Source organism: Nerophis ophidion, linkage group LG11 (genome assembly GCF_033978795.1).
Source record: "Nerophis ophidion isolate RoL-2023_Sa linkage group LG11, RoL_Noph_v1.0, whole genome shotgun sequence".
Taxonomy (NCBI): Eukaryota; Metazoa; Chordata; class Actinopteri; order Syngnathiformes; family Syngnathidae; genus Nerophis; species Nerophis ophidion.
Window position 1 is genome coordinate 36,101,086 of NC_084621.1, and position 20,931 is coordinate 36,122,016.

The 20,931-nt window shown below is 41.2% G+C and overlaps 1 protein-coding gene and 1 long non-coding RNA gene across 8 annotated transcripts in view; one reads left to right on the forward strand and one right to left on the reverse strand.

The window, feature by feature from the left end:
• Positions 1-313: 313 nt before the first annotated feature.
• Positions 314-20,931, reverse strand: part of LOC133561987 (ataxin-1-like) — a 34,097-nt gene continuing 13,479 nt past the window's right edge. For 6 of the 7 annotated variants that reach the window (XM_061915753.1, XM_061915754.1, XM_061915752.1 and 3 more), the window contains 2 exons: positions 10,096-12,096; positions 314-9,292 (listed from right to left, as the gene is read on the reverse strand). In XM_061915753.1, coding sequence (XP_061771737.1) covers positions 8,672-9,292; positions 10,096-11,886 — 2,412 coding nt within the window. In that variant the 5' untranslated portion in view covers positions 11,887-12,096 and the 3' untranslated portion in view covers positions 314-8,671. The remainder of the gene's footprint in view (positions 9,293-10,095; positions 12,097-20,931) is intronic. The other variant, XM_061915755.1, reaches the window with a different exon arrangement.
• The window catches only part of LOC133561988 (uncharacterized), a 40,087-nt gene continuing 24,314 nt past the window's right edge, over positions 5,159-20,931 (forward strand). Inside the window, exons 1-2 of the long non-coding RNA XR_009808813.1 lie at positions 5,159-5,229; positions 11,969-12,119. This is a non-coding gene — a long non-coding RNA (uncharacterized LOC133561988). The remainder of the gene's footprint in view (positions 5,230-11,968; positions 12,120-20,931) is intronic.

Genomic DNA, 20,931 nt, shown 5'->3' on the forward strand with positions numbered 1-20,931 from the left:
AGGGTTTTGGGCCTTTGTTTGTATTCTAACATGTAAAAATTGGCTTGTTCTAAGGGCTAGCAATGCAGCTAATGGGAGCAATCAATTCTACCTCAAAATCACTTTTAAAAATGCATTCAAAAACATCAGCAATACTTTATTTATGCTCCGTAACCCGTACAAAAACCAAATTGTAGCAACATTGTTATTGGAAGTGCGAACACTGAGGAACTCTTTTTCAAGCATTCCAACACATCGGCGTGCTACGGTGTTAGCAGTAAAAGCTAGCTACGAAAAGAGATAAGCTAGCTTCTACGTCAGCACGAAACCATAGGACAGCAATCGGCACTGGCTGAAAAACATGAACAATCATATAACAGTATTTGTAAAGTATTAGCTGATATTTCATGATTTGTTAGTACACAGCTAGCCAGACAGCATATGTACCATAGTTTTAATAACGCGCATGACGTGCTGCATGTATCATGATCGATATTAAGTGTGACTCACTGGATGGACAGTTGTCTGTTTGGTCCAGCAGGCCGGGACAATTTTTCACGGATTATTTGGGGGTAATCACGCCATTTATGTCGAAATAGCATGTCTCCTAATTACACATTTGCAGATTTGTGTCACGCCGACTTCTTTCTCTCGGTTTCCGTCTGCTCCATCGTCTCACCCTCTTCTCCGTGCTCGCTTCTTTAACCAGTAGTTCATCCCCGTATATTCAGCTTCAAAAAGATAAGGTTGTGAATCCTCCTTAGTCCAAAAGTAGTCGTCTTTGTTGTCTGTTACCAAGTTCTTCATGATTAGCACAAACTCGCGTTTGTTTCTGGAAGTAGGAACACACATTTGTTGCCAGAAGTCAGTTGCTCTGGAAACAGAAATAAATGCACCGAAGAATTAGTTTCGGCAATATTTAAAATGACGAAAATACAGTAAATATTGTACATATTGCATGTTGTTATGAACATGTCTGTTATTACATTATATATAGACTTGCAGTGTGTAGATAAAACACTGATGGAGGGTTTTAAAGTAGTTTTCGAGGGCTTTGAAGGCTGCAGTGGTGAGTCCCATTAGCTGCGTCTTCCAAGCGGTTTGTTATCATCTTTAAAATCCTAAAAAGAAAAAGACGTGTGTTCTTGTCTCTCATAAAATTGTGAACGATAAGCAACATTTTCTTTCAAATGGCCATTCCCCTTTAACTTCCACATGCTCTAGATCGGCAGGTTTTGCTTCCACATCTTCCGCAAGGTAGCAAATATCTACAGTACTTCCAACTCCCGAAAAACTATGAGTTTATCCTCCGCAGCCGCAATGTTTTGAAAGACTTCGAAGTTCCAGGCTTCAGACAGCTAAAATCAATTCATGAAGCACAGCGGTTCATGAAGCATTTTTTTATAAATGATTTATTATGGGCAGCACGGTGTGACAGGGGTTAGTGCGTCTGCCTCACGATCTAAGGTCCTGGGCTAGATCATGCGCTCGGGATCTTTCTGTGTGGAGTTTGCATGTTCTCCCTGTGACTGCGTGGGTTCTATCCGGGTACTCTGGCTTCCTCCCACTTCCAAAGACATGCACCTGGGGATAGGTTGATTGGCAACACTAAATTGGCCCTAGAGTGTGAATGAGATAGCCCCCCCCCCCGCAACCCTGAACGGAATAAGCAATAGAAAATGGATGGATGGATGGATGGATTTATTCATAAAATATTTATATCATGAAATACAAAAATAATTAAATGATTGAACACACTTTTACTTTAAATAGTATTTAATTCCAATTTTAATTTGTTAATGACACATTATTCAAAGATATCCATTTTTGTTTCTTTTTTTTCCCATTTGACCCTCCATAATATAGAGGTTTGTGAAATAATCACATCAATTATTAAAATAATGAAATAATTAATTTAATGTTAAAATCATGAACTCAATAATTAATTAAAATATAACATAATTAAAATGTACTTTTGCATTAAATACATTATTGATACAGTTATTAACACATTTATGTGTTTAATTCCTAATTAATTGATGACACATTTAAGTTATTTATTCATTTTGTCTTTTTTGTTCCTCAATGATTATCACACTTTTCACTTGTACGACTGTCTTTATTTGGTTGTTGTTGTTTTTTTAATAACCTTGTTTTCTCAAAATGTTCAGACTTGGTCTCGTGAATGTTCTTGTTCAGTGTGACCCTAACATTCCTCCCCCTACATTATCAATTAGGAAGATAAAGTAAACATAGTTGCAGAATAAACGCAAAACAAACCTTCCGTTTTACCCTGTAAATAAATGAAACATGAAAGAAAACCAAGCGGAACCCGTATTGTGTCTGCGTGGCGGTACATTGAGGTGAAGAGCGTGGGTCGGGAGAACAGTCAGCGGGCAGTGTTTAGCCGGAGCAGAACACAAACAGAACAGTCTGGGTTTGTTTGTCTTTTTTTGGGGTTTACAGGAAGAAAAAAAACACCTCACAGGAGTTAGAAAAGGTCACTGGCTGTCACGGTGAATGGGGATTTGTACGCTGTGCGAGGACAAGGAGGCCAGGTTGAAAAGGCGGCGTCACATTCATGAGCGGGGGCCACTTTGGACAGGTGCGTCAATGGAATGATTGAAGAAAAGGGGCGCCCGTGGCACATCCAGTACATAGGTTACATAGGGGGTAGAATATCTATACACACACTGTACACTCGCTAGGATACACTTTACTGTACAAATCAACACTGGCCGGCTCTCAGTAAGTCTTTCTCTAAAGAGTAGCTCTATCCATCATCAAAAATAAATGTGAGATAGTTTGTCCCGTAAGTGTTTACATTCCCTGCCATCGTTACACGTGTAGGACAGGATGAAAAAACAGTCCGCTGATTAACCCCCGTGGGGTGTCCTACACCCGCCGGGTGCTTCTCCAAAAGTGCTGCTGCTCAGAATGTACACAAACACATGTGATCGTCCATTTACATTAACACACACACACACACACACACACACACACACACACACACAAACACACACCCTTCCTGAGTATGAACTGTAGGATTTTGGCTCTATTCTTACAAGGAAATACCAGATAGTAGCAGGTGTAGAAAGAACTTCATAGGGGAAAAGAGGTTGGCCTTGTTCTTAATCGTCAGCCAACATGGTTTTGTAACATCTCTAACAACACAATGATTACCTGACATATCAGACACTTTCGGCCCTATTGACCATGCTTTTTTGTCAATGTGTATGTAAGTTTTTTTCATGCTTTGCGCTTTCAGCACAGGTAGTTGTTTTGATATCACATTTTGCTGGACGATACATTGATATTATTGTCAGACCAAATGAAAGTACTAATGTAATCATAATACCGTATTTTTCTGACTATAAGTCGCATTTGTTTTGCATAGTGACTTGTGTGTGAAATTATTAACACATTATCGTAAAATATCAAATAATATTGTTTATCTCATTCGCAGAAGAGACAAACAAAATGTTAGCAATCGTAACACACACGTTCACCAATAAGAATTCGGCGGGGGAGGGTCATGGCAGAAGTGCATTGTGGGTCATGGAATGCTAACTGCTATATGCTATACGGTACTGCCGTAGCTGTTAAGATGGATCATTTCATCGTTGGCGGTAATTTATAAAAACTGAGAAGGACTGAACAAAAATGGCACCGAAGAGGAAATCATGTACTGCAGATTACAAGTTGGACCTAGTGAAATATGCAGCAGAAAACGACAAGAGGAAGCGGTGCATACATTTGGAGTTGGCAGAGTTGTTTAGAAGCGACATCGAGGAAGAAGATTTCATCGGATTTATGGATTAGGAGTGACATATTGTTTGGTAAATGTATAGCATGTTCTATATGTTGTAGTTATTTGAATGACTCTTACCATAATATGTTACGTTAACATACCAAGCACCTTCTCAGTTGGTTATTTATGCGTCATATAACGTACACTTATTCAGCCTGTTGTTCACTATTCTTTATTTATTTTAAATTGCCTTTCAAATGTCTATTCTTGGTGTTGGGTTTTATCAAATAAAATTCCCCCAAAAATGCGACTTATACTCCAGTGCAACGTATATATGTTTTTTTCCTTCTTTATTATGCATTTTCGGCCGGTGCGACGTATACTTCGGAGCGACTCATAATCCGAAAAATACGGTATATAATAATGATGAAAGTAACCCTTTCAAACACGATAAACTTTAATATCTCATTGGTATTTTTCTACCAATGTAATTGGATGGTCAGGAACTTTTCATTATCTTAAATAAGTGAACAAACACAATTATAAAATGGACTCTAGAATTACCATGAATTGATTAACGTGGACCACGACTCAAACAAGATGAAAAACTTATTCGGTTGTTACCATTTAGTGGTCAATTGTACGGAATATGTAATGTACTGTGCAATCTACTAATAAAAGTTTCAATCAATCAATCAATCAAACTCTTAAAGTTCTTAATAAATATTGACCATCTTGCGTTTCATTTTTTTACCTGGTTGTTTTGTTGTCTTTATTTGTTGCCGTCACTTACAAAAACATTTTGGCATATTGGCTCGTTCGTTGGAGAGTATGACTTAGAGCAGGGCTACTTCACTCAAGTGTTCTCCCGGGACACGTAATCCCACATATTAGGTGCTATCATTTGAAAATGTCCATTCAAATGTGTGACCTCACCAACTGAGGTCACACATACAGTCAGAAATGAAGCCTTAAAATAGAACTGAATGCCGGTCAAAGATCCTCCTCTATGACAGCAACACTGAGCTGTTTTTCAGAAATTTGCTGCCTTAATTTTGGTCGCTACAATGTCGTGAACAGAAATGGCGTGCATGTCTGATGTCATTTACGGGCTAAACTTGGCCAGTTGAATAGCCCTGACCTAAAACTCCAAAATGACAAAAGAAATAAACAAGCTGAGACGAAACAGTATTTGGGGAACATTCGAACTGATTGGGCTCTTAGGGTCACAGACCATTAGGCCTCTTTTCCACTGCATAGTACTTAGCTCACAAAGCAGGTACTATTTCTAGTGCCTGGTTAGCCGGAGTTGCCAAGATGATACCGTATAGGTCAGGAGTGTCAAACTCTATCGCACAGGGGGCCAAAATTCCAATCACACTTCAGATCGCAGGCCGAAGAGGATTAGGTCCTGCTTGAAGAGTTCTATTACAGGACAGTCTGCGTGTCCGTAAATGCATCAGGACTGGTGAGTGGACTAAGCGCGGGGAAAACCGAGGGTGAGATAAATATGAGTGAGAACCAATTCCTGTGCATTTTGAGACAGGTGTGGTTGCTTGTTTTAATGAAGTGATTGTTGTTGTCATCCTTTTTACATACGGACAAAAGCTACAGTATTTTATATGTACACGAAAACTACAGAATCCAGGAGGTTTGTGACTTCAGTCGGGATGTCGGTAGACAAGGTCAATTTTCGGTAGTCTTACGCTCAATCAGGTTGGCAAGTCTGAGAAGCAAGTGTTTGCCAGCATACCTTCTTGTTGTTAGAATTACCATTTTCAACTGTGTTTGTAAAGTATTATTTTGTACGGCCAGGTTAAAGTAAAGTGGTATTGTTATTAATTGTGTGCAATTCAATTATTTTTACCTCAATTGTATTATGACACCGTAAGTGAGAATGGTTAGCACACTGCATCTTCCTAATACCACCGTGGCCCATGAAGGAGTGTCAAAACTGATTTATTCTGTGGGCCACATCATAGTAATGGCTGCCTTCTACTAGTAATTTGTGATACAACAATGATGCAAAATGGCCAAATTATATTACTAGACAATTATTATCTCTGTGTTTGCGAACAAAATGATGGAAAACTGGTTTTGCAATCAGTGAAAGGGACAACCACAAATTAAAGTTCAGCTATTGTAGAATTCTGTTCATAACTTTTAAGCACAGAAGTTCTAGGCGCAGTCAGGCGTTGAGGGGATCCGGTTTGGTGGCTGCAGGATTAGGTATCCGCTTTTTGCAGATGATTTGGTCCTGATGGCTTCAACTGGCCAGGATCTTCAGCTCTCACTGGATCGGTTCACAGCCGAGTGTGAAGCGACTGGGATGAGAATCAGCCCCTCCACGTCCGAGTCCATGGTTCTCGCCCGGGAAGGGGTGGAGTGCCATTGCCAAGTTGGGTAGGAGATCTTACCTCAAGTGGAGGAGTTCAAGTACCTAGGAGTCTTGCTTATGAGTGGGGGAAAAGTGGATCGTGAGGTCGACAGGCGGATCGGTGCGGCGTCTTCAGTAATGCTGACACTGTACCGATCCGTTGTGGTGAAGGACGGTAAATTGAGAGCTTTGCCTTCCGGCTCAGCTCTCAATTTACCAGTCGGTCTACGTTCCCATCCTCACCTATGGTCATGAGCTCTGGGTTATGACCGAAAGGACAAGATCACGGGTACAAGCGGCCGAAATGAGTTTCCTCTGCCGGGTGGCGGGTCTCTTCCTTAGACTCTTCCTTAGTTATAGGGTGAGAAGCTCTGTCATCCGGGAGGAGCTCAGAGTAAAGCCGAGGTGGTTTGGGTATCTGCTCATGATACCACCAGAACGCCTCCCTCAGGAGGTATTAGGGACACGTCCGACCAGCAAAAGGCCAAGGGGAAGACCCAGGACACGTTGGGAAGACTATGTCTCCCGGCTGGCCTGGGAATGCCTCGGTATCCCCCGGGAGGAGCTGGACGAAGTGGCTAGGAAGAGGGATGTCTGGGCTTCTTTGCTTAGGCTGCTGCTCTTGAGACCCGACCTCAAATAAGCAGAGGAAAATGGATGGATGGATGGCCCGGAATAGCTATTTGCCTCAAATAATACTGAGTTAAAGAAGAACTGCAGTTGCATGCCGTGCATTTTTTTCTTTCAAAATTGAAACATGTTTGGCAAAAAGGACAAAATGCCCTATTGACTCATGTGTCGAGGTTTTTGCAGGCCACATAAAATGATGTGGCGGGCTATATCTGGCCCCCCTGGCCTTGAGTTTGACACCTGTGGCCAGCGGTGTTATTTATTTGACATACAATGTATACTGTATGTAGTGGTGAGTACACTTGGAGCAAGTTTAAGTTCTTATTTGATGGAATTTGCCATGCAGGCCTTATGCACCTTAATGTGTATATATTCCTGGCCTGTGGGCCAGAAGTTTGACACCTGTGGTAAAGGAAATCCATTGCTGGTTGCTCATCAGTGGGGCAGAATTTTTCATTAACATTGTAGTATTTGAGGATTTACAAAGATAAACAAAGGTAATGTTTGCTTACTGGGCTTTAGATGTGGACACAGTGCAGTATCATACTCCACAGTCTCCACTTTGCTGCAGTTGCCCACAATCTCCACGTGGCTATTTTTTTTTACCGGACACTTAATATACTGATGCGTTCAATGTGGAGAAGTTTTCGCAGTTTGCTTTGTAAAAGTGGAAAACCAACTACCCCGTGGTGAAGTAGAGCTAGTAGTACTGAGCAGGTGAGAAGTGGCATTTAGTTTGTCGTGAGGGTGCAAATGGAGAATGCAGATGGTGATGTAGCAAACTGGAAGATCACATATTTTTCTGGCGAACAAGACTGGAGCAAAAAATTCAATCTGGCAGGCTACTTTACGCCAAAAGCAGGTTGAGGTCGCATTCTGTCTGATGCAGATGCATAATAAGGCAATGGTTTGCTGGCACGTCAGCCATGTTTAAAAATGCAGTGCTGCTTTGTTGCTGTGCAGCTTTAAAGTGGCCCAGGATTGATGCAGTGGACTTGCCTGCTCTTGTTCATATTCCAATCTAAATCCGTACAATATAGACCAATGCACCGCACAGCGCCTACAGTATGTAAAGGTATACATGTGTTCTGAAGTTGTAAAAGTCAAGTACCAAAGGTACAAAAGGGTTTCAATGACATGCTTGTTTTGACACTTGCTATGCACATATCAGGATACAGTACATCACTGGCCGTGTCTCGGTTCCCTTTATCATAGAAATGCTGCATAACAGCGAGGTTTGACGACACCTGAATATTGCCGTTGCACAATCTCTTTAGTATAGTTGTATAAGGAATGTGTGTATGTGCGACCACTGCCGCACACATATTGCAAACGCATCAAATATCAAACTCACGCAACGCTGGTGCAGCAAACAACACAGCTTTGATTTTACAACATGAGGACAAAAAGTGGTTTACATTCAAACCCGACCCCATGTGCTCTGTGTGCCCAAAACACACCAACACACACACTCGCTGCGGTGTGAAAGCTTGAGCGATAGTAAAGATTCGACAGATGTGTGACGCGTCAAAGAGCTCTGGTATGATTATTACCAAATTAATATTGGCAAATATTAATTTGAAGTGGTCGTTTTTCCCCTCTTAATTGTACTTGTGACGTAACTACTACCCAAAAAAACTGACGACCCGCCTTCTCCACATGGGCATCTGTTCTGACATGCTAATAGGAATCTTAGCAACACACGCTCCACATTCACACTGCATTCATTTTTGCTTTCAGCATTGATTGCACTGATTGCACTGAGTGTGCGACCTCTCACTGCACTCGGCATCCGACAAATGGCAGAAATAAAATGGTGGTCCTGTGTCAACTCTGCAATGTTATTATAGTAGTCTCAGTAGAGAGAACACAACAGGGCGCGAACACAATGCCAATAAATTTCGTTTTTTAGCCCCCCTGGCTCCCCAGACAGTCTACGGTTTGTTCAAGCATCTTTCTCTGCCGCTGCTTGAGTGGCCCTCTATGCTGATTTTTACCTCCTGAGGGATGATGGAGGGCAGAGTTGACGGAGGCTCCCCCTCTGCTCTCTCAGTCTGGTCCCGCTCTGGAGCGGACCATCTTCTCTTTCGAACAGAGGTTCTTTCTGGATCTCTGCACTGGATTTTGGACGGTGTGGCCATATCTATTTTCACATCTGCAATTCCAGAGATTCCTTCCACTGATCTCGGATTTAGTCCCATTTGGGTTGGTCCCCCTCGTCCTGGCGCAGGTGCAGATGTCTGCACTCTCTCTACACCAGAGGCCTTCATAAGAAGACCGGTGTTACTGGTTGCAGTGTTTGGCCTCTGATTCATGAGCTCTGTGTTGTTGCAGGGGTCCGACATTCGGGCCGTCTTCAGCCTGGCCCCCAAAGCTTCGGTGTCTTGTAGCGAACCATTTCTCAGCCGGCGAAGTGTCAGAGATACGCAGACGTCCCCCACGCACAGCTTAGCACAGGACAGCTCAAATAGCTGAGTGGTCCGGTCAGGACAACAGGAGGACCAGCCCTGACCAAATACAAAGAAGGGATATTCCACCAGAACCTCCACACACACCTACAGAAACACATTAGTGGACGGTTAGCCTTCTGCAAAAATGTGGATGTAACTGGCAGTTTTCTACAAGATATAGTAAATCGTGTCATGATGCAATGGATATTTTAGAAATTCCGGGCAGGTGAAAGTTGCCCCAGCCGATACAAAAGATGCTGCTGTGCTGAGAAATTTTTGTAACCTTTTCTTAAAGAATAGTGACCCTAAATTATAAGGTATTGACCCCAAAATAAGACAAAATGTGTTATCCATTAAAAAAAAGTATTGAAAAGGAGTGCTTTCTTATATTCAAGGTGTGGAGATGTATTTGTGAACCTTAATTTTCGACACACGATTGACATTTTATAGCTACAGTACCTATCAAATTGTGGCACCAAACAAGTGTTTTTGACACACACCAGAAAAAATGGTGCCTCAAAGGGTCAATATGGTAATTATGTTTTGTCTATTTTGTCTTTACAGTAGTATTATTATATGACTGTATGCCTTGTCCTTTATTATTATATTTTAGCTCTTAAAAAGAACACGAGCTTAATATATCTTACTTTATTTGCACAGCAGAAAGCTCATCAGCTAAAGTGATGAGCCAGCCTGCATATTAAAAATAGCTGCACTGATAAATTTTTTGAATTTTATCATCTCCAAGAAACAATATACCAAAGGTGCTGGCTCTCTATTAATATGTTATGAGTTTTCCGCCATTTTTATTCTACTGCTGGGAACACGAAAAAACATTTTATAGCATGGCTTTTGATATGGATAGTATTGATTTGCCATACAAGAAGAATGAATCATGTTTATCTCACCTGGGCTTTGAGCTCCCCAACAGAAAACTGTATGACCACAGCGTTGGGAGTCTGGCCACAATCGATACGCTCAACGGTACTGGAGTCGATCTTCAGTTCACTGCTGATCTCCGCGCTTTGAATGAAGTCCTCGGTTTTGAGATCCTCCACACGCTTCAGCTCCCCATCGGCGAGCTGAATGATGGAACCTCTCATGAAGAATGGCGGTAGGGCCACGGGGGAGGAAGGAGAGGAGATGGTGGGAGAAGCTTGGATGGAAGTGGAGACTGGAGCATTGCCAGAAACAGGGATTGGAGCTGGGACTGGAGAGGGAGCTGTCACCACTGCAGGGGCTGGGTTTGAGGGCAAGGTAGGGTGTGCTGGGGCTACAGCGCGGGGTACTTGATTTCCATCTGTGCCAATTGGCTCACATTTGGACAGGGCTGTGGCGAGATAGGCATGAGGCATGGCAGTGGATATCTGGGGTGTTGTGGTAGCAGTCAGGGAGCTAACAGCACGGCTCACCTCTGTTTCTGTGCCATTGTTGGCGCTGCTGACTGGGATGAGCAAGGACTGACCACTAGGAATGACCAAGTGCTGAGGCAGTGCTGTGTGATAACTAACTGCATGCTGGTTGGCACTGGTGAAATAGCCGATGATTGGAGCTTGTGTGGAGGAATAAAGACTGACAGGTATTTCTTCAGCGGGAAGAGTGGCCTGCATGACTGCATGGGGGGCGATAGTTTTCACCACCTCTGACGATGAGAGGGAGGAGAAAGAAGAAGATCTAGACATCGGTTTCCCCAAACAGATGCTGCCCTTCTCGGTCTGAAGTAAGGAAATCTTATTGGTGCTCTGTTCCTGATCAGCTCCATGGTTTGGCTGGGCTACAAGTACCAATGAGGTCTGGAGTCCGGATGGGTTCTGGCCATACTCTGCAGGCACAAGAATGTGTCTAGCCTCATAACTCTGGACTTGATGATGATTTACCATTTGAGTAGGAGCTTTAATCTGTTTGACGACTTCAAGCTCGCCATTCAGCATACCCTTGGCATGCACCTCTGGTTTCTTTCCCACAAAACCATCTGAATACTGAACCAGCAGCTGCGAGGGAGCAAGGGTGAGTGTTTGAGGGAGGACAGCAGAGTGAGGGTGGAGCTGGAGGTGGGCTCCAGGTGATGAGATGGCGGTTCCACTGACGGTCAGAGGTGTTCTGTTATCGAGATGTATGTACTGGTTGGTTATTTGTGGAGAGTTTGAAAGGGTAACAGGGGCAAGCTCTGTTGGAGGGACGCCAATTTGGAACTGCTGCTCTCCTTTGGTGTTAGGTGATATCAGGGCGGTGGTGTAACCATCCAGCTGGGAGCGCTGTCCCACGGAGCTGGTATTTGCAGGGACCACATGAGAAGATATGTAGCCAGCGTAGGGCCCAGAACTGATGAACTGAACATTAGGTCCGAGCTGTGCAAACTGGATGGTTCCCGTGTGCTGAGGAATGGTTGTCGAGTAGACTGCAGGTAGGGAGCCAAGCGTCACTGCAGACAGGGGAGTACATGACGTTGGGATGGAAGGGGGAGGAGAAGAGGAGGAAGTGGAAGAGTTGGGACGTCTTGGACTCTCTGTGTCTCTGGACCTGCACCGTTCACTGGCTACATTTGCCAGCCATGCAAGGTTCTCAGTGTGAGGAGTGGGATCAGGATGGACCACAGGAGGAGTTGCAGCAGCTACTACCACTGGCCTCTGCTCCAGTGCCAGGATCTCTCGCTTTTTAGGTGGCAGGCATCCATTACTCCGCTCCTGATTGGATTTCATTGTGCCTGATATGTTTTGAATGTCCTTGTTGACACTTCCACGGTCTCTCTTTCTGAGTGTTATTTTTTTTCCCCTTTGCTAGGATGGTCACTAGCATACAGCTCCAGGTCTCAATCCAGAGAAGATGCAGCCACTCCAGCTCATAAATTGAGCTCCATAAACTTCATGTGGTATCATCTCTGATGGATCTTCCACAATGTTGGTGGAAATCTGACAACAGAGAGACAACTTGGGTAAGCACATTTGTTTTTAGTTTTTTTTTCATTAGCTTTGCTTGGTTAGCGCAAAACACAGTTTATCTTTACTAAACATGCTAAATGTAAGAATTAGTGAAGATCTGAATGAATGCAAAACATTTTGTCAAGCTGTAGTAGGCTAAGATTAAGAGTTCATTTTGTATCTCCTTTGCCTAAAGGAGCCATATGTAATAATTTCATGTCAAGCCATCATTAAATGGAAAATGCCTTTTTTTTTATGTCAAAAGACATTAATAAATCATGTTCTTTTCAATACCTCTATAGCTAATAACAGTAGCTCAGCCAGGTTATGCTCATTTCAAAATTAGATTTACAGCCCAGGTTGCCAGTTATGCACCGCCCTCTTCGTCTAGCCACTACCACTGGTAAAGTTACTAAATATGTCAGACCTTAGTAAATCTAAAAGGCCTCGTTACGATTCTAAACTTATCCATGACGAAGCCAGGAACAAAACGAAGATTTGTATCGGAGATGCTTGAAAGACGGAGACGATTGAAGGCGGAGAAAAAAAAATCAATGTTATAATGAATTATTTTCAAGGCTCCAATGACTTCAAAAATGTCACTTTAAAATGTTTTATGTGGAAAAAATATTGCATATATTGTGTGGTTGCCCATATAAAAACATCAAAGTTTTCTTTAAAACAAACAAAATAGTTCAAACGTAAAATCGACAGACATATCTGAAGTTGATCTTGTAATAAGTGTTGAAAGTAAAAAAAAAACTAATAAAAATGTATCACTTTATGAGTGCGGCACCTTTTGGATCCCAATCATATTTACACTGTGATTTCTCAACATTAATAATGAATTAAAATCTATGGTGCCCTGCATTATTGATCTTTTATGATTTAGGGCTATATAAGTAAACATTGATTGATTGATTGATTGATTGATTATGGCTCTATTTACTAAAAACTGAATATTTCAGTTTTACTATAAAGAAAACCAAGTTGTCTTTGACAAAAAAGGCATAAAACCTTTTTTTTTTCTTTTCCTTTTTTTTTTTACAGCACATCAACCTGAAGTTTTATTAGCAGTAATGACTGAGACCCTTTATGGTCCCCGGAAGCCCTAAAGGTAAAAAGATAAATACAAAAAATCCATATATTTTGTTATGGTTTGAAAATGAAAAATATCAAAATGGCCCACGCTTGTTTTAATTTTTCCATATGTGGCCCTCAGGGGAAAAGTTTGGACACCCCTGGTGCAGCCTATAGGCCAGTGGTTCTCAACCTTTTTTCAGTGATGTACCCCCTGTGTACATTTTTTTAATTCAAGTACCCCCTAATCAGAGCAAAGCATTTTTGGTTGAAAAAAGAGATGAAGTAGGAAAATACAGCACTATGTCATCAGTTTCTGATTTATTAAATGGTATAACAGTGCAAAATATTGCTCATTTGTAGTGGTCTTTCTTCAACTATTTGGGGAAAAATAGATATAAAAATAACTAAAAACTTGTTGAAAAATAAACAAGTGATTCAGTTATAAATAAAGATTTCTACACAGAGAAGTAATCATCAACTTAAAGTGCCCTCTTTGGGGATTGTAATAGAGATCCATCTGGATTCATGAACTTAATTCTAAACATTTCCTCACAAAAAATAAATCTTTAACATCAATATTTATGGCACATGTCCACAAAAAAAATCTAGCTGTCAACAATGAATATTGCATTGTTGTATTTTTTGTTCACAGTTTATGAACTTACATTCATATTTTGTTAAAGTATTATTCAATAAATATATTTCAAAAGTGTTTTTGAATTGTTGCTATTTTTAGAATATTTTAAAAAAATCTCACATACCCCTTGGCATACCTTCAAGTACCCCCAGGGGTACGCGTACCATTTGAGAACCACTGCTATAGGCATACCTTGGTAAAATATGTCCTCTTTAGTTTTGGGTGTATATTAGGCTGCTAAGCCTGCTCTACTTATTTTCACCAGTATAACCATTGCTAGCGTTGGTTGTAGTTTTTTTGGTCTTTGTTTTCTGATAGTACTGACAATAACCATTTGATTCCCATTTGTTGTAATATTGAATGCAGGCATGACGTACTTCTTCCTAAAAATAGTGTAATTTCTGTGTAAAATGTGTTGGTTAAAGATTTGTTATTGACAAAACGCTTGTTAGCTGAACTTCATACTTCCAATGGAAGTTTGTAGTTCCTTGGAGTAGCCCAGTCTATGGAGCTGGATTCGGCTGCGTATCTGGCAACCTCAGTCAGGGAGAGAGGGAGGGGACTACAGAATTTTGACCGTGACTGCAGTTCCATTTCTGACCACATTATTACATATGGCTGCTTTAACTTTTTTTGGTTTTAGTTCTGTTTTATATTGTATTGGAAAATTCCAAATATGCAACATTATTTCATTTGCACTTTTATTGAAAATACAACTTTGAAGTGTTATGTGTGTGCTAGTTAATAAAATCATGTGTTTGCTCAAATAGTTCAAAATTCACTGTTACATGTTTGTCATGGTGTTGTGCCCATTTTCGTCACTAGGTGGTATGACTACTTCCACTTGATAGATGTTTTGCAGGGGGAAGCTAGTATGTACATACTTCCTTGAGAGGGGTATTTATTTTTATCATACCAATTTATAGCTATAATTGATGACATTTTCCATGACTATATTGAGAAAGGGGTATAGCGTAGGTTTCCTGGACAACAGTTGGTGGTAATGTGTCTACGTGCAAAGAATGTACAGTATAGCAAGCAGGCCAGACTGGAAGGACACAAATACAGAGTAACAGTCTCAGAACAGTTTCGTTTTTCTTTTTTTCCTAACTCAACACTTCAAGACCTTGAGTTGAGTGAGGGCAACTGCAAATATAACTTTCACCTCCAGTGAAAGATTCTGGGTAAGGGAGTGCTTTCAGGACAAGAGTAGGGTCATTCTACAAGATGTAACAATTAGATCGCTTTTGTTACATTAAACCGGTTTGTATTGATGGATACATAAGAGATGTATAAGGTCACTTAAAATATGTGCATGTGCATGATGTGTCCTCAATGTATTTGTTTGTGTAAGCTAACTCTTCTATTCTTGAACCGCTGCAGACAAAAGGGTGAAAATTTGGCAGGATATGCACCCTGACTGTGCTACTAGTTGTCATATGTTTTTTGTTTTTTTATTTCACAAATAAACAATACGATGGTTGCTGTAAAAACCAAACATTAGGTTGGCTTGACTAGAAATGTCTACACATCTCAAAGCACTCTACAAAACACCCATTGTATCTGGTGTAGGGGTGTACGGTATACTGGTATTGGTATAGTACCGCGATACTAATGAATCACATTCGGTAATATGCCGCCTCTAAAAAGTACTGGTCCCCCACTCAGTGGCCAAGTAGTTAGAGTGTCCACCCTGAGATCTGTAGGTCGTGAGTTCAAACCCAGGCTGAGTCATACCAAAGACTATAAAAATGGGACCCATTACCTCCCTGCTTGGCACTCAGCATCAAGGGTTGGAATTGGGGTTCAATCACCAAAATTATTTCCAGGCGTGGCACCGCTGCTGCCCACCGCTCCCCCCAACTCCCTGGGGGTGATCAAGGGGATGAGTCAAATGCAGAGGACAAATTTCCCCACACTTAGTGTGAGTGTGACAATCATTGGTACTTTAACTTTAACATCCCATCGCCGTCACGTCGTGTAGACAGAAAAGGGAGAACGGACGCATTTTGGCTTAAAGACTAACGATACAGGTGAAGTTATAACACTGAAACGCCCTCAGGAAGAGGTGCTTTAACACACGGCTAGCTAGCTAGCGGCTACAGTCCAGCTGCAGTCGGCAGTGTTTTAGCTACTTCTAAATCACTAATCCTCATCTCCATGGTGACAAATAAAGTACGTTTCTTAAAAGTATCATCCACGCAGGACGTGGTATAGCTAAACATGCTTCACTACACACTGTAGCTCACCCGCGTCACTGATAATGACGCCGTTCCTGAATGTAAACAAACGCCACTGGTGGAGCTACACCTAACATCCACTGTAATGATACCAAGTACAGGAGCGTATCTAGTTATACTAGATTACATTGATATTTTTTAGCATCACAAAATCGTTTTTTTTTTTTTTTAAATTTATAATATGGTTATAAACTCAGGGAATATGTTCCTGGACACATAAGGACTTTGAATATGACCAATGTATGATCCTGTAATGACTTGGTATCGGATTGATACCTACATTTGTGGTATCATCCAAAACTAATGTAAAGCATCCAAACAACAAAAGAATAAGTGATTATTACATTTTAACAGAAGTGTAGATAGAACATGTTAAAATAGATATTAACAGTAATTTCAGGCTTGTCCGTGACAGTTTTGGTCTGTGTCTTAGTTTTACCTCTGCATTAGTCTTTAGTTCCTGTCAGCACTCTTATTTTGGTTCTGTTTCCTGTTTGTCTCCCTGAGTGTTGTGTAACCCTCAGCTGTGGCTGATTGGCACCTGGCCACACCTGGGATCAATCAGCCAGCCACTATTTAAGACCTGTTTTCTCCTCCAGTCAGGGCTGGATTATTGTCGTGTCAATGTCATTTTCTACTTGTCATTCCTGCTGGTCGTGTGATTGCTGCGTAGCGGTAAGATATATTCAGTTGATGTTTGTAGCTTACTGTTTTTTGTTCCCTGCTTCTGATTTGTTTGTTCATAGCCCTTAGTTTGTTATATCCGCCCACGTGCATGCTTTTTGTGTGTACCCTTTGTTTGTTCTAGTTCTAGTATTTTAAATGAAACTATATTTTCCTGCACAATGCCTCCCTCCTTCTCTGCATCTTGGGGTTCAACAACAAATAACTCTGACAAGTAAATGAACAAGTAGATTAATACTTCATTTTCTACCACTTGTCCTTAATAATTTTGACAAAATAATAGAATGGAAAATGACACAATACATTACTACATTTGCTTACTTTCTACTAAAAGACAAGTTGTCTTATATGTTCACTATTTTATTTAAAGACAAACTTGCAATAAGAAACATATGTTTAATGTACCCTAAGATTTTTTGTTAAAATAAAGCCAAATATGCAATTTTTGTGGTGCCCTTTATTTAGAAAAGTATCAAAATACATCTTACCTTTACCAAAATATTGGTATAGGGACAACACTAATCTGGTGTTTAAGCGAATCAGCGCTAAGGTACTGACAAGCACATGTCAGTAAAGTTTGAGCAAGATTGGTTGAAAAGCATGGCCTCCATCATGCCAAACATCAATCATCAGGGACATGACTTAGCAACTCATTGTCCAAAAGTCATTGACCGTTTGTCAAATGATTACACGACGTTGAGGATATCTCTATTACATGTATGCCAGCACTGCACATGTCATTCACAGTTCGGGCACCCCTTTAACACCTCGTTTTCACATGACTGTACAAAGTTGTTCTGTACGTGTAACTATGTCAACAAAGCCCATTCAGCACAGAGACACTGTCAATATTTGACTGCAGGGATAAATCAACATATCCTATAGCGGCATAAAGTAAACCTGTGCACACATAACCTTGTCGCAGTTGTTTACTAAGCAGCCTTGAACTCTTCATACGACAAGTGCACGTCATTGCACTTTCCTGCATGTTCTGTTCTTTCCTGCAGGGTTATTCATGTGTCACTGCACCAGGCACAACTGCTATACATTGCCAGAGGCAGAGTGGACATTGAGCGTAAGACACATACACATGTTTGTCTATTCGCACATCACTCTGACAATGTTACACATGAGCTTTAACAACTGTCCTACACAAAAAGATGAGTAGCACAAGCGACAGTTTGAAGTGCATGCAAAGCAGATACAGCTCCTGGATGCTGAATACTCATCATGACACAACTACTGTTTTGCCTTAATTTGGGTGTTCAATTAATTTGAATACATTGAATTTGTTGTGAGGATGTTGTGATGCCAAAAAATATCGATTTAATCATAGTAGTATCGACTAGACACTTATGAGGGACAAGTGGTGAAAATGGATTATTAATCTACTTGTTCATTTACTGGTAATATCTGCTGACTTTCTCTTTTAACATGTTCTGTATACACTTCTGTTCAAATGTGATAATCACTTATTCTTCTGTTGTTTGGATGCTTTACATTAGTTTTGGATGATACCACAAATTTAGGTATCAATCCGATACCAAGTAGTTAAAGGCCTACTAAAATGAGATTTTCTTATTCAAACGGGGATAGCAGGTCCATTCTATGTGTCGTACTTGATCATTTTGCGATATTGCCATATTTTTGCTGAAAGGATTTAGTAGAGAACATCCACAATAAAGTTTGCAACTTTTGGTGCTGTCAAAAAAGCCCTGCCTCTACCGGAAGTCGCAGACGATGACGTCACAAGTGTGGGGGCTCCTCACATATTCACATTGTTTTTAATGGGAGCCTCCAACAAAAAGAGCTATTCAGACCGAGAAAACGACAATGTCCCCATTGATTTGAGCGAGGATGAAAGATTCGTGTTGAGGATATTGATAGCGACGGACTAGAAAAAAAAACAAAAACAAACAAAAAAACAAGTTAAAAAAAAAACGCGATTGCATTGGGACGGATTTAGATGTTTTTAGACACATTTACTGGGATAGTTCTGGGAAATCCCTTATCTTTCTATTGTGTTGCTAGTGTTTAGTGAGTTTAAAAGTACCTGATAGTCGGAGGTGTGTCTCCACGGGTGTCTTGACACCAGTGTCTCAGGGGAGTCGACGGCAGCTATGGACGGCACAAGCTCAGCTTTTCTCCGGTAAGAAGCGACTTTTTACCACAATTTTCTCACCGAAACCTGCTGGTTGACATTCCGTCGTGATTCATGTTTGCTTGACCGCGCTCTGATCCATAGTAAAGTTTCACCTCCAGGAATTTTAAACAAGGAATCACCGTGTGTATGTGTGGCTAAAGGCTAAAGTTTCCCAACTCCATCTTTCTACTTTGACTTCTCCAATATTAATTGAACAAATTGGAAATGATTCAGCAACACAGATCTCCAAAATACTGTGTAATTATGCGGTTAAAGCAGACAACTTTTAGCGGTCTGTGTGTGCAGCGCTCATATTTCCTAAAAACCCATGACGTCTTGCGTACACGTCATCATTACACAACGTTTTCAAAACGAAACTCCCGGGAATTGAAAATTGCAATTTCGTAAACTAAAAAGGCCGTATTGGCATGTGTTGCAATGTTAATATTTCATCACTGATATATAAACTATCAGACTGCGTGGTGGGTAGTAGTGGGTTTCAGTAGGCCTTTAAAGGATCATACATTGGTCATATTCAAAGTCCTCAGGTGTCCAGGGACATATTTCCTGACTTTATAAACATAATATACATTTTAAAAAAATGTAGATGTAATCATAGGTTGTATCGACTATATACGCCCTGTACTTGGTATCATTACAGTGGATGTCAGGTGTAGATCCACCAATGGCGTTTGTTTACATTGTTACGTTGGTGAGCTACGGTGTGTAGTGAAGCATGTTTAGCTATTCCTTGTCCTGCAGGGATGACACTTGTAAGAAACACTTTATTTGTCGCCATAGAGGCGAGGATTAGTGATTTAGATCCACTATGGACTGGACTCTCACACTGTTATGCTAGATCCACTCGACGTCCATTGCACCGGTCGCCCAGGGGCGGGGTCCCCACATCTGCTGTACCCTTCAAGGTTTCTCATTGTCATCACATTGAGTTGAGTTTTTTTCTTGCCTGGTGTGGGATCTGAGCCGAGGACGTTGTTGTGGCTTCGGCAGCCCTTTGAGACACTTGTTATTTAGGGCTGTATAAGCAAACTTTGATTGATGATTGATTTAGAACACACCTTAGATCTTTAAGATGGAAAGTGTAGCTGCCATTATGATGTTTTCTAATGACCCTAAGTCTTGAACCATGCAGATATTTCAGTTGTTGGAAGTCTGCGCCCTTGGATGATATACCAGTTACTATGGTAATCTAATAAATTACTACCACCCGAACGCCTCCATAGGGAGGTGTTTAGGGCACGTCCGACCGGCAGGAGGCCACTGGGAAGACCAGGACACGTTGGGAAGACTATGTCTCCCGGCTGGCCTGGGAACGCCTTGAGATCCCCCCGGGAGGAGCTGGACCAAGTGGCTGGGGAGAGGGAAGTCTGGGCTTCTATGGTTAGGCTGCTGTTGGCCCCCGCGACCCCACCTCGGATAAGCGAAAGTAAATGGATGGATGGGTGGTAATCGAATTAGTTACTATGGTTATCTAATTAGTTACTATGGTAATCTACGTCCCAGCAGCTCAGACGAGGCACCAAGCAGTGTGGGCGGGAAGCGTTTCCACAGACGCGGAAGGAGATTTTCACAACAAAGTTCTAAAGCTTAGTGATGTAACAGATATATCCGATTGTAGATGTGTTTATTTTGTACCTTTCACGTTCATATTTCACTGTTTGTTGCATTTTTGTTGCCTTTCACTTGATTGTAAAATATGTCGATCGAAAGAGGGTGTGACATTCATATGTTGTCAATATTCAGTGTTTTATCCTTCATAGAAAAATGTAAAATTCCATTACTTTTTTTAAAGGCGGCCTGTCGTAACGTTTTTAGCATTCAATCAGACATTATTGTGATGTTTTGTATTAGTGTCCCTAAAAATAGATATACCGGCCCCCAGACACATTTTTTCTCAAAATGTGGTCCCCCGAATCAAAATAATTGCCCAGGCCTGATTTAGAAGTAGCTACGACACTGCAGACTGCGGATGGACTTTAGCCGCTAACTAGCGAGCCATGTCTTAAAGCACCTCTTCC